Source organism: Limanda limanda, chromosome 16, assembly GCF_963576545.1.
Source record: "Limanda limanda chromosome 16, fLimLim1.1, whole genome shotgun sequence".
Lineage (NCBI taxonomy): Eukaryota > Metazoa > Chordata > Actinopteri > Pleuronectiformes > Pleuronectidae > Limanda > Limanda limanda.
The window spans coordinates 13,364,583-13,378,104 of record NC_083651.1 but is presented as its reverse complement, the minus strand read 5'-3'; the positions used below and the strand labels follow the sequence as shown (position 1 = coordinate 13,378,104).

Genomic DNA, 13,522 nt, shown 5'->3' with positions numbered 1-13,522 from the left:
CTTCATCAGTTCAAAATCATTGAGTCACGACATTGCACCTGGAAGTTTTATGTACATTCAAAACTTTATTCATGGTATAGTGAGTGTAGAAAGCCTCTTCTTACTCTAAGCAAACGGTTCATTTAACTACACACAGAGAAAGGTCACCGAATCAATTAGAAACAAAAGCATCTTATTTTTCATCACCATCCTTCAAAGACACCAAGAGTGAGCTTCAATACAAATTTCAAACATTCACCTGATTAAGACCATCAGTTAGTGTTTCTGTACATATGTGGAAATAGTGTGCAGAGGTGATATGTGTTGTATTTCTGTGGATTAAATGCACAATATGCAGGCCACATTCATGATGACTGCAGGTGGAGGCGTAAATAACTTAATTTAGGGGAGCGGGAAAGGTGCTGATGTGAGATGTGGTCATCCTCCCGTTGTTAATGGTATGTCTTCCACTCTGTGACGATTATTTAGAGACTTTACAACAGATGTGCAGATGACACTGTACATGTATACACAGGAAATGTAGAAAAATAGAATGTGCATGTGTGATTCGGTGAGGAACTGGAGAGGAGATTGGACCATCAAGAAAATTGCTCTGATCTTTGTAGAACTATCTAGTCCCATCCGTTCCCATCATCATATACTTGCGCAGACTTCAAAATGCAGCACTGTACAATATTGCTGACACAGCCATAAAGACAGGCTAAATATGAGAAATGTGGGAATAAGGGGAAAAGACCAAGCTTGATATTGAAACTGCATTAACGCGAACTGGATCTCCATCTTCCAAATACATACAATCAAGAGAGAAATTGGAATGAAAAAACAATCTGGAATGACACACTATCAGAGAAACCTTCTTCCTGGAGTTTAAACCATGATCCTCATTCTAATAAAAACCCAATGTGCAGCAACAGTGCGAACTGGCATCAGGGACTTAACAGCAATAATATTTGGTAATAATAATCAGACTTCCAAAATGACAGAGTGCATAGAACGCAAACAGTAACACGATCGTCTTCCTTTCGGATACTATTACACTTCATATATTACATATAGTATAGAGCGTTTTGCCCATGCAGCTAACACAACAGTGAAGCATGGAGGTGAGCATAAAGAGAAACGATTGAGTTAAAGCAAGTCTGTGTAAGCACGAAGCAGACCAGATTCTGAATACTCTTTTTCTTCTCCATATCACAAGATCACAAAGAAGACACTACAAATGTACATCCTGCTGAAATATCTATGAAGAGGACCTCAATATACAGTTAACTGTATCGGTCATCAATATTGCCATGCACTACATATACTTACAGCTAATCTCTGTCTTAATATAATACACATACAAAAAAAAATCTGAAAACAAACATTCAATGTTTTTTTTAGGTTTTACACATTTTGATAATGTATATTTTTTCAGACATTTTTTTAATCGTTTTTTTGAAAAAGAAACCTGACACACTTGGGCTTTAGTCGTGCGGAAAGGAGCTCTGAGAGCCCCGCCTCCCGGTGTTATGTCATCAAACAGCACAGCTGTCATCTGAGAGCAGGGGAACAGGGTCGTGTGGGACAGTTTGAGGAAACAAGGGAAGAAGAAAAAACAGCTGGACTAACGAAGGAGAGACATGGAATTAATTGGGGTTAACATATTTCTGCTCTCTGGTACTGCCCTGGCTATGTAAATAGTTAACAGGGTGGTGGCTGTTCAATACAAACACGTTTTTGTTCTCATTGGCTGAATCGGGTAGTTGAGACAGGGTACCCTTGTCTGAACAAATGCAGGTAAATGTAAGCTGTGTGTTCCTCTGTACAACCAAGGGATCAGGAATTTAGAAGATTTGTTCCATGTCAGTTTCCTTTAGCCCAAACCCCCCACTGAGATATAAACTGTATCCTTCACTAACTTTAAAACAAGATAAAAACCAGCCTGTGTCTTGTCTTCACATCTTCCCTCCCCCCCTCAACAAGGTGAGAAATGGAAGTTTGTCAGAGCTGAGGGCAAAAGACCTGAGTGGAACAGACCCTTCGAGTGGTGAGTGTGTGGTTGGGATATGCCTGAAGAATATGTTGAGCAGCTCTTTAATTCTGAATCTGCTCAAAGAACTTGTAGGTGGGGTTTTCGTAGCCGTTCTGCTGCATCTTAGCCAGATGACGCTCCTCCGGTGTCACTGCTGCATCCACCTGCAAACACAGAGAAAACAAAAAGACCAGTAAAACAAAAGAAGAGACTGCGAAATAGTCATTTCTGTGCTGCATGTTCATCCAGCTCTTTTCCTTACCTCGATTACGCCGTGGTGAATAGACGTATACTGTTTCTTCCTCAGCATCACCAAGGTAATGACAATGACAGTTGCTATGACAACCCCTCCAACCATAAGTCCAATAATGGCACCTTTATTGGACCCCACATCTTCAGCGAAAAACACCTACATTAGAAGGAAAAAAGAAAGAGTTATTAGAGTTAGTGCACAAAGCACAGGCCACTGCAGGACCAGAACAATGAGTCTGTTATGTCGAAATCAAGTGGTTTTCATCACCAGTTTCTGATGGTACACTTCATAACCAGCATTTTGCCTCTCTTCAGTCTCCATCCGCACTTTTGGCATCTCCTCTGGTTTCAGGGCAGACACTGACAGGACCAGAGCAAGCACAGACAAAGTGGGTTAAAAGAACAATCATGCACAAAGTCAAGTAGGTGTGCATCAGCGTTTCTTTGTCCTAAATACAAGATTATATTAGTTTTTGTGTTGTGTCCAATAACTAACGTGAACAAACACAAGGGAAAATAGGAAATTAAGATAAGGGCAAACTCAAGAATGCAGGAACTATTACAGACATGATGTAATTTTCAATTGGTCAATATGGGTTTTAGTTGTTCACATTTTACATGGATGCACATCATGTGAAATAAAGTTCTCTATACGATTTATTTTGATTTAGCTGGAAGAAGTTTTGGGACAAATATAAGTTTCTTACCCTCCAAAGTCCTTCTCCTCCCTACAGAACAACTTTGGCCTCTTTTTAAAGAAGTCAGTTCCTTCCTCTCTTGCAAAGACTACAAGGCCATACATGCATTTATATCATCATGTCTTAACGACTGTAAATCGCTGTATTCAAGGTCAAGTCACAGAACAACCCGACGCCTTCAGCTGGCCACCTTTACAGGGCACCAGTAAGTTTAAGATTTGATTAAGATTTAAATCACTTCATGGGTTAGGTCCCAGTTCTATTTCTGATTTACTGCTCCTCAATGAGCCTCACCCTCAAATCTTCAGATGCCATGTGTCTGTGGCTGGAACATGCAGAGACGTGAAGCTATGTAGCAAGAGAGGTGGTGACGAAGAGTATGAGTATCACTCACCAGGTCGTGTGGGTAGTCCTCTGTCTGGAATTGGACGAGCATCAACGGGCTCAACTGAAGAAAAAGTGAAAATGAAAAGAGAATAAAATGTGAAATCATCTAATCAATGACTCATTTTGTCAAATGGTATCTCATTTCTCTCACGATTTTGTGTTGTATTTAAACTCAGGTTAATTTATATGGAGAATATCTCATTTTGCAACTCATAAATGGATCTCTGTGTATTTCCATTTCAATGGTGTGTGTGTGTGTGTGTGTGTGTTACCGTGGTTCTCTGTGTTGGCCTGATTGAAACTCTCAGGGTGGATGAAGCCGAGTCCGTCCAGGCCAGGGTCCATGGGAGCTGAGCTGTAGGCCTGATCCGGCATCAGAGCGTCGTTACCGTAGCTCACCCTGCCGTCCACCTGCAAACACAACAGAGCATTGATATCAGGGAGGGTTTCTTTGAAAATGTAATCCAATCCTGATGATTATCCGCTCAAAACGGACATCTCTCATGCTTGCTGATGTATTGTGGCTAATACACTTGCAGCTTTAATCTGGTTTGCCCATCTGCTTAAATGTTTCTACTTCTATTCAATCGCTGTGCCAGATAACACTCACAACTATTTGTGATCAGGTGAAACAAACTCTGGGAAAACACCCTTTGTCTCTGCCCCCCTGGTGTTTCGTTGCTTTCTGCAGCTAGCTTCTCTGAGCATGACTGTGTTGACTTTGTCTTTTATCATTCGTAGAGGGTAGAGATGATTCTATTTATATATATACATGAGATGGAGGGTTTATACAGAACGGGCTCCATGCATATGAGAGTGGGTGCAGCTCGACTCACCCGCCCGTCGCTCTGCAGAGAAGAGAGTTGCTGAGACAGCTCCGACTGAACTCTCTGCATTATCACCGCTAAGAAGGAAAAACAGAAAGGGAGTGAGTGAGAGAGACTGTGATGATAGCTGGGGGAGAGAAAAAAGTGAGAGTGAGAGGGATTTAAAAAATGCATGCCATACAGCATCCTGATTATTAAAGACAGCCTGTAAAGATGCTGCGCTTTCAGCATGCCATTCATCACTGGACCCAGGGCACGCTGTAAAACTGGTTTTCATCCTCTCTCAGCACTACAGGAGGCTGCAGGATTACTTCATTAGTGCAGTATCGATTCTCCCAAAGCACATTTAAGGTGGCTTAATTGGAGCCCTTCCTTGGTAATGAGCGGATTGAGATTGATTTATAACATCTGCACGAGATTACAACAGTTTCATGAAAGGTCTCTGAAAGCACATTTTCAAAGCCGGCAGTAGTGAACTTAAATGAACAGATTGTTACTTTAGAAAATATGCTGATCTGTTGTCTTGCCCAGTGTTGAATATGCAGTTAACTTGGCTGGGGTCTGGGGTCTATGGGAAGTGTGCACAAGTTGCCATGGACCCCTTCGTAGAACAACATTTGTGGTTTTTGACCAGATAAAACAAACAGGATGTAAAGTAGTGATTGGTGCTGGTAGGTGAATTTTTAGATTGACTGCTTTTTGTCTTTATGATAAGCTAAGCTAACCACCTGCTGGATGTTAAAAGAACGGCATTGATCTTCATGGCTGAGAAGATGAAATATCAAAATGTCACCGTCTTCGGTAAGTTTTTTCAAGAAACCGAAAACAATCTGTCTGTCATCTTATTGTGCATAAAATATATATCATCCCATAAATCACTAAATGAAAGGATGAAGAACAACAATATAACCTTTTATCGAATGAGCACTCCTCCCGTACATGTAGATGTGTTGACACTGCTACATTAAAGAGAATTTAGATCCAAAGAAGTGAATCCTGCACGAGTCCATTAGGGATAAAGAATGAAGATGACACTTACCAACTTGGTTCTGGATCTCATTAGCCACAGCGGGCACTTTGTAGAGGACACTCAATGACTGATTCATCCTCTCATCTATCACACGGAGATGAGTCAAAACCTAAAGGTCGAAAGAAACTGAATTAGTTCCAGTACAAACACTAAAAATTGTTAAAAAATTGGTGATCTGCAAATTAATTAGACATAACCCTGTATGTGAAAATGTACTAAAGTGTATATCACTAATTTGCAGCCCTCTTTTCAAACATTTAAAATCTTTATGTCCTGTTCAAGTTTTACCGCAGTGACGCAAGTACCTGAGGTCGGATCTGCGCAGCCCTCTTGGGATCGACTGTGCGGACATGCTCGTAGTGTTTGAGCGTGTGCTGCCTGTCCTTCTGTTCAGCACGGACGTACTTCTTCAGCAGACTCAGCACCTGACGAGCCTGGTGGTGGAAGTGGTTTATGGTGTTAGTGTATAAATGAATTCCTAGGAACACACCCGTGGCCGCAGGTCATAAATACTGTCTTGATTGAGAAAGTGCTACGGTGTGTTTGTGGCCATGTGTAAACCTGCACCTTTACCCGTGGAGGGCTGGCCTGCAGGGCACTCAGGTAGTTTTCCAGAGCCTGGCGTCGGCGGCTGTTGAGCAGAGCTTCCACTCGGGCCATGTGGGTTTCAACCAGCTGCTGCCTCTCTCCTGCTGCCTCCTGCTCCAAAGCCTCCACCTTCTCCTGGAAGTGCTGCGGAGCAAAGATGGGGTTGAAAATGTATTTTTTTTCCTTTTCAAATTTTAATCTGGCATCTCGATAATAACCTTACTCGGAATATGATACATATTCCAAGTTCTAATCTTGTGTCCATGTGTCTAATACACGTCAAAAAATTAAATATTAAAACATTTCAATGACTCATATTAGAACCTCAGGGCATTATATATCTTAATGTGGTGAATACGACACTTGATCATTATGTTGTCATCAGTAGTATTTAATCAAGGAATAAGTTGACAAAAACAGCTGATGTATAGCTTGAGGGTCATGTTTCACATCAACTTTCATTCATAACATCTGCACGAGATTACAACACTTTCATGAAAGGTCTCTGAAAGCACATTTTCAAAGTCGGCAGACATTAACTTAAATGAACAGATTGATACTTTGGAAAATATGCTGATCATCTGTTTTGCCAAGTGTTATATAAGAAGATGAACCAGTCATACCAGCCCATTGAATATGCAGTTAACTTGGCTTGGGTGTGGGGTCCATGGGAAGTGCGCACGACTTCCCATGGACCCCTTCGTAGAACCACATCTCGACAATTGTGGTTTTTGAACAGATAACACAAACAAGATGTAAAGTAGTGATTGGTGAGGTTTAAAGGTGCTGGTAGGTGCATTTTTATTTTGACTGCTTCTAGCTTTTATGACAAGCTGAGCTAACCACCTGTTTGATGTTAAAAGAATGGCATTGATCCTCATGGCTGAGACGGTCAAACATCAAAATGTCACCGTCTTCCCTAAGTTTTTTCAAAAATCGGAACACAAATCTATGTAAACGATACATATTCCAAGTTCTATTCTTGTGTCCATGTGTCCAATACATGTCAAAACATGAAATATAAAAAAATGTCAATGACTCGTATTAGAACCTCAGGGCATATTATATGAAAACGACACTTGATCATTATGTTGTCATCGGTAGTAATTCATAAAGGAATAAACTAATTTGAAGCTTGAGGTCATGTTTAACATTGACTTTCATTTAACGCCAAGATTATGCAGCTCAAATGTTTTCATTCAAAATAGTAATTGACATTTATAAATGATGTTATAAAACAAACACAATAACAGTAGAGGTTGGCGTGTGTGTGCGTGTGTGTGTCCTACCTGGATAACAGCTTTCTTATCGGCACGCGGAAGGTTCTTCGCCTGTCTCTCTGCCTCTTCCCACTCCCTCATCACCTGGACAATGAGAGTCACGTCAGGCACAAAAACAACCTTTTCATGGCCTTGTCACATGACAGTGGTAAAAGTCATGTTGAGGATGTAAATGTCAACACACACACACACACACACACACCTGGGACATCTTTTCACGGTGTTTGGCCTCCAGGCTTTCCTTGGCTTTCTGGAAGTCAGAGTGTTCACTGTCGTCGCCAGGGGTTTCAAGGTACTGATCCACAGCGTCTGGAGGACTGGGGGCCATGGTGGGCACTGAGGGAGAACCAACAAGGCAGTGTCAAGTGCAGGGCAGTGGAGGAAACAGTCTGATGTAAGGCAGAGCGACTGGAACAGTAAGAACACGAGTAAAGAGGATGCAAGAACAGTAAATGCAGGAATAACACAGACCTCAGTCTAAAACACAGCATTCTATAAAAGGCAACATTAGTTTCAGTTCAAGACACATATACAAGACTTATGGCAGAATTTAAAAGGCAGTGAAATCTGCAATAAGTTTAAATGCATGTTAATAACATACAATATGTTAGATACACACAGAAAAATGCTAGTTTAAGAGAGATGCAGATTGTACGGGGAGTGAAGGTGATAGGTTTTCCGGTGTAAGTGTGTTTATATGTCCGCCTGTGCCTTTGTTTGACGTGGGAGCCTGGAGATAAGATGAAAAGTGTTGAGTCAGGATCAGGGCAGTCGCTGCACCACTGAGGAGTGTGGTGCTTCTCTGGGTGGCAACAGCAAATCTGCCCATTAATCTTTAACAACACTCTGTCCTATTCACAAGCACAGACACACTTAGCTGGTTAACACGTGTTGAGGACACTGTTACAGGCCGACAACTCACATGTTAGACTCCTGTACAACAGCAGCAGCAAACAAAAGACCTTGCAGCTGGAATGCATGCAAGCATACGTGTACATAGATGCATGTACACACACGATGACATATACGGATGAGTATTTATGCACCATGTCCACATGCTGTAAGAAGTATCCGTTAGTGTGACTGGTTAGAACATGATGAAAAAAATCATTAAATTATATGGAAGTGGATGACTGGCTTCATGTGTGAGTAACAGGTTGAGCATCTTGGCTGCTTTCCAACAGGAACACTCACTCTTTCCAATTGCCACTTTTAGTCCTTTCATTTCACCGCAGAGTACAAACAAACTTAATACCCTAGTATTGTCTGATTAAGTATTCAGCTTAGTCCACTGAACTGTTTCTACATTATGATCACAAGGGCACTGTAGTTAATATTTAAGTCAATCCCTCATACACCAATCTGCCACAAATACTAGAGAACAAAACTGTGTATTAATCAACGGCTGAAAGTAGTCCCCAACAGATTCTCTATTTACAACTCTTTTGGCAATGTTTGCTAAAACCTTAAGATTTAATAAGATAATAATATAGCCCCTTTAAAAATGTAAAGACTGGCTCAACATTGTGGGAGTTTGCTAAATATGAAACTACCGCTAGCAGCCAGTTAGCTTAGCTTAGAACAACGACAAATTTCTTGAGATTTTTTGAGAAATAGGAAACTATCCTGCAATGCTCAACACAGAACTAGAGGATGAGCAGCCGGATCCACGTGTTAGTGCTCTGTGTGGTTAAGAGCCATCAGACACTCGTGATAGAGAGAAACAGAGACAGCGAATGAGACACAGAGACGATCTGGAGAAGCCTGAGGACAGGAATCAGGCTCGTGGTGCAGACACTTCAGGGTTTAGAAGACTCCGGTCCTTGGACTTACACGAGCTGCTGCAGACAGCAAGGCAGTACTCCTCCGACTCAAAGTTATTCCTGTTGCCCCCACAGCCCCCAAACAAGAAGGGAGCACAGCGGCCCTTCGCCGGCACGAAGCACCAGCGCTCCAGCATGGCATGACAAGGGCCTGACTCAGCACGAGCCCAACAGACAGCTGAGGTATGTGCACACAGGCAAACGCAAATTAAAAATAAATGAAAAATTGTGGGCTTCTGAGTTTCACGGAAAACATAACAATGTGGCATGTTACGTGCCCAACAAACATTTTCCATAAAAAAACATCCACAGACTGAGCTCATGTAAACAACGGGTGTGTGATCGCTTGAGTTTTTACCTCGAACGACTTCTTCAACTGATTCCGTGGTTGTCGTGGTAGTGGTGGTCATGTCGATGTTGGCATTGCGCTCGTCGCTATCCCGTTCGTCGATCACATCGTCTTCGTCATCCTCGTCATCATCGTCTCCGTCCCTTTCATAGGTTTCCGCCTGTTCATCCTCGTCTTCGTCATCTTCTGTAGTGGCGGTCTCTGTGTCTGCTGGACGTGCCATGCTGGGAAGAGAGTGGCTGGTTCAGCATTTGTATCAACATGTGTGTGTATATGTGTGTGCACATGTGTTGCTGGTGATGATGATACCTGTTGTCAGAGTATTCGGCCTCGGCTCCGCCCCACCAGACGTCAGACTCCTCCCCGTCTACCTCAGTGCTTTCCGTCTCTCGTTCTGCCTCCGCCGGACAGCAGACAAACTCCACCCCTCGGAAACGGTCAATGCCACATGGCAACAGCATCCCGTAGTCATGGAGATTCATCGTGCGGTCTCCACAGGACTAATCGTAATAACAGACATTAATCAGGTTTTCTCAGCCTCAATTTCTCACATATGAACAACATCCAAAGAGAAACGCTGAAAACATTCAGTTACTTCAGTCCTCATACTGTAATTGGTTTTTCTGGGGGTGACTGCACATTGAAGTACCATCAGAAATAATAATAAAGAATAATAAATAAAGAATGAATGGAACACCATCAGAACAAAGTGGCAATGTGGTTTTACAGCAGATACGAGTGGTGGGAGGATGAAATTAAGGAGTGCTGAGTCACAGTGTGAGCCTACAGAGGACTAGAAGAAAAGGGACAAGTGGAATAAAAAAAGCCACCAGTTCATATAATGATACTGGGAGCATAAAAAACGACACAAAGTGCATGTGTTACGATGAAATGCTATCTTGTTTCTTCTCACCTCTTTGGCTACTGTGTGCCAGTGCAGGTGGCTCTCGCACTGGTCCATCCGCTCCTGGTGCAGGAACTTACACTTGTCCGGGACGAGTAGGGCATCGCTCACAAACTCCCCAACTGCAACGGGAACATGGATTTGTCGGTCACACGTAGTCAGTGCCCTCATTCACACATGCAATCCTGCACACAAACACGCCAAGTAACAGACACCTTTATAAGTAAAGCTGCTTACCCAGGCAGCGGTATGGCACCACAATGTGCGTGTGACTGCGGTACTGCTTGCGGCCTTTCTTGCTCCAGTTCTGGATGCTGACGGGCTGATTGGCCTCCACAACATTAGTGATCTGCAACTCTGGGTACACCTGGGGTCCAGGGAGAGATTGTTATCGTTATGACTGATTCTGTGCGTGTGTCCCTATCTCTATCCGTCTCTGCTTAAATACCTCTTGGCAGTACTGAAGGATTCCCTCCTTGGTACCAATGCAGCTCTTGGTGCCGGAAGGGTCAGACTCCCATTTGCCCGTCTGTACATCGATGTGCATGTTGAGCTTTCCACAGAACATGGCTACCTGGGGCTCAGTTAGCAAACCCAGGGAGTCATCCACGGGCACCTGGTCATACAAAGGGAAAGAAAAGACAACAATCAAGACCAATTGCACCAAACTGGCTTAAGTATCACTTCACCACAAACATCTCCTGAAGCAGCTTATGTATATTTAGATCCCCTCAGTTTATTCTACGTCCTTTCTCATACAGTCCTGGACATACATCTGTCTCTCTACATAGAACAAGAACAATCCTTATCAGAAGGATAAAGGCCTCCTTGAATCATTTCATAATACCACTGTACATCTAAGTTATTATATGATGAAACAAATAAAATCATTACTGGTTCAAGCCTAAGCAAGTCTAGGTACTAAGTTTTATCCCATTGAGCCCATAAGCCCGAGAGCTAAGTATTAAAGCTGCTGTGCAGCACATGTCCCCTTTGTTAGCTTGTCTTAAGAGGCTTAATCCATTCCCTATATGAAAGTGCAATGAGAGTGAAGTTAAGACAATACAGCAAAGGGTAGAAAACATATTCAACCACAACTATCAAACCCAGCTGTTGGCAACTTCTCTCATCTGTTCCACCTGTTCAACAGGACGTCTCTCTCTGCACTCACTCTTCTTCTTCATTCGGGTTTGGGAGAAATAGAAGTTACACTGTGTTTTACCTTTCAAATCCGTTTTTTTGCAAGCTAACAAAAGCCACCAAGCCCTCTTCTGTCAGTCTGTGAATTACTAATTCCAATTTGAGGCAATGTCTGCCAGTGAAGTCCTGCATAATATTAGCTTCCTGTGACTGGAATTGATTATAATTATGCATCTCTGTCAAAATGGATTTCTAAACCTTTATTGCATAATATTAACCATTTATTTATATAAATGTACGACTCCATTTTCTATTTGAACATCTTGGCATGTCCAATTCGCTCATGCTGTTTAAATAAATATGGAAAAACTGCAGCCGTAAGCAGTGAGAGCACGAACCAATGCTTGGTTGAGCACAAGGAGTGCTTTGTCAACATGTTACAGGCTACAGGAAATAAAACAAAATGAGGTTTAAGAACTCTGTGGTCCCAACTCAGAATGCTAGGGTTAACCTCCCAGAACCCAATCTTTTGTTCGGAATGCGTTGTAATTTCTCCGAGGTATTTGGGATAAGTAGGACTTTATAAGTATTAAAAACTAGTTTTGTCTCATATTTGAAACCCAAGTTAGTAAGTCACCAGTGTGTTACAAAACAACCTGGTTATTCCAATGCCTACTGTGCAAAAACAAAATGGCAAATAACACCACATTTATGCAACACCTATACATTTACCATTAGCTTTAAACCCCATAAATCTACATTTAAGTCCATTAGAGGATATTGAGCTAAACAGCCTTAACAGTTTTTAAGGAAAGTCTGATGTGTCCTGCATAATTGGTTCTGTGAACATTTTCCACTGCAGCACCCAGGGGTTCGGCTGAGGACTCTGCAGCTGCTGTGTCTGCTCTTCAGATAGAAACTCTCCCTCAATGACTTGCATCCACGAACGCAGCATGCATGTGGAAAATAAAACACACCGTGTGTCTAATAATTCGCCATGTCTGCCTCGGTCATCCCCTTTTCCAGCTGATCCTGAGCTGCATGTTTGTCCACGGTCCAGCAACATTAAGCTGCGGGCGCCATCTTGCTTGTGTCAAACTAAAAAAAGGCTGCAATCCTTTATTTTTCCATTTTCCTCAGATGTCTCACCACAGCTGCTCGACCCGCAGCAGAACCCACATCCAGCTCCACATCAGCACAACTGGAAAATATACAACCTCGCTGTGGGAGGGTGCTGGTTATGAATATGAAAGCTGAGGTTCTTAAATTGTATTCGACGTGGTTGTAGCTGCTGTATTTTCTACTTTCTCTAAACCCGAAAACATATTTCTACATGACTGACATGTTGGCAGAGAGCGGTTGCCATGCCAATCCGTGCCATTTTCCAGACAAAGCTAGCCGATGTTAGCTTCCTAGATCCTATTCCCAGCCCTGGCTATGGGATGGAACCCAGCTATTTGACCAGCTGCATAGGATACCAGTGGCTCGGTATCATAACAAAAGTGAGATTTAAAAAAATAAATATCATCCTGAGATAAACAAAAAACATGTCTGACAGGAGCCGGGCTGTCACTCACTGACATCTTACTAACAGGGCCTGGTAGCATCGCTTTGCTAATTCTGCGAAGCAAATACCTGAACCCGGAGAAACCCGGTGAAACCCGGGGAGTCAAGGCGTTAAACCCCGGTCAGCGGACCACCATGTACCGGGTCCAGGAGGTGCCTGGGGGTCGTGTCAGCGGGACGACGTGTTACACAACATTCCTGACGTGTTAGCACATCGCACTACAGAACAATAACTCCCGTTTTAACCGTTATTTCGAGTACACCATCGCCGGTGCGTCCACCTGGAGGCCGGGGCCGTGGCGTCACGCAGGCCCCGGCCTCCGAGGGGAGCTGGCGGGGGGACAGCTCAGCGACCCTTCCGCCCCCCGCCCCCCCCTCACGGTCCTCCGTCTGTACTCACCTCGGCTGAAAGCGTCAAGGTCGCCACCAGTAACAGCAAGAACGCCGTGTGCTCTCCCATGGCTTCCTCCTGCTGACCCCCGCTGTGTTCACGATGGCTGCGCTGGTGGACAGGTGTGGATCAATGCACAGACACGTAGAAGCGGACGGTCCTGTGTGTGTCTGTGTGTGTGTGTGTGTGTTTGTCGACGCGGCGGAAGTCCGAGTGTTCCGATCCCGATCCCGATGCTTCCTCCCGGTTGAGCTGCTGAGCTCCTGACGGTAG

At 43.3% G+C, this 13,522-nt stretch overlaps 1 protein-coding gene across 4 annotated transcripts; it reads right to left on the bottom strand.

Annotated features, from left to right (window-relative positions):
- Positions 1–45: 45 nt before the first annotated feature.
- appb (amyloid beta (A4) precursor protein b) lies at positions 46–13,522 on the bottom strand. 4 transcript variants are annotated; one of them, XM_061087993.1, is made up of 18 exons: positions 13,259–13,522; positions 10,601–10,768; positions 10,390–10,519; positions 10,162–10,274; positions 9,558–9,748; positions 9,258–9,472; positions 8,910–9,077; positions 7,279–7,412; positions 7,086–7,160; positions 5,776–5,940; positions 5,514–5,642; positions 5,218–5,317; positions 4,188–4,255; positions 3,624–3,762; positions 3,359–3,412; positions 2,535–2,626; positions 2,277–2,423; positions 46–2,178 (listed from the first exon to the last, which is right to left on the bottom strand). In XM_061087993.1, exons 1-18 carry the CDS (start codon positions 13,316–13,318, stop codon positions 2,077–2,079), a joined length of 2,250 nt encoding a protein of 749 aa, XP_060943976.1. In that variant the 5' UTR covers positions 13,319–13,522; the 3' UTR covers positions 46–2,076. The 4 variants fall into 4 exon arrangements, with proteins under 4 accessions (XP_060943976.1, XP_060943977.1, XP_060943978.1 ...); XM_061087994.1 differs by having other exon boundaries at positions 5,782–5,940; XM_061087995.1 differs by lacking the exon at positions 8,910–9,077.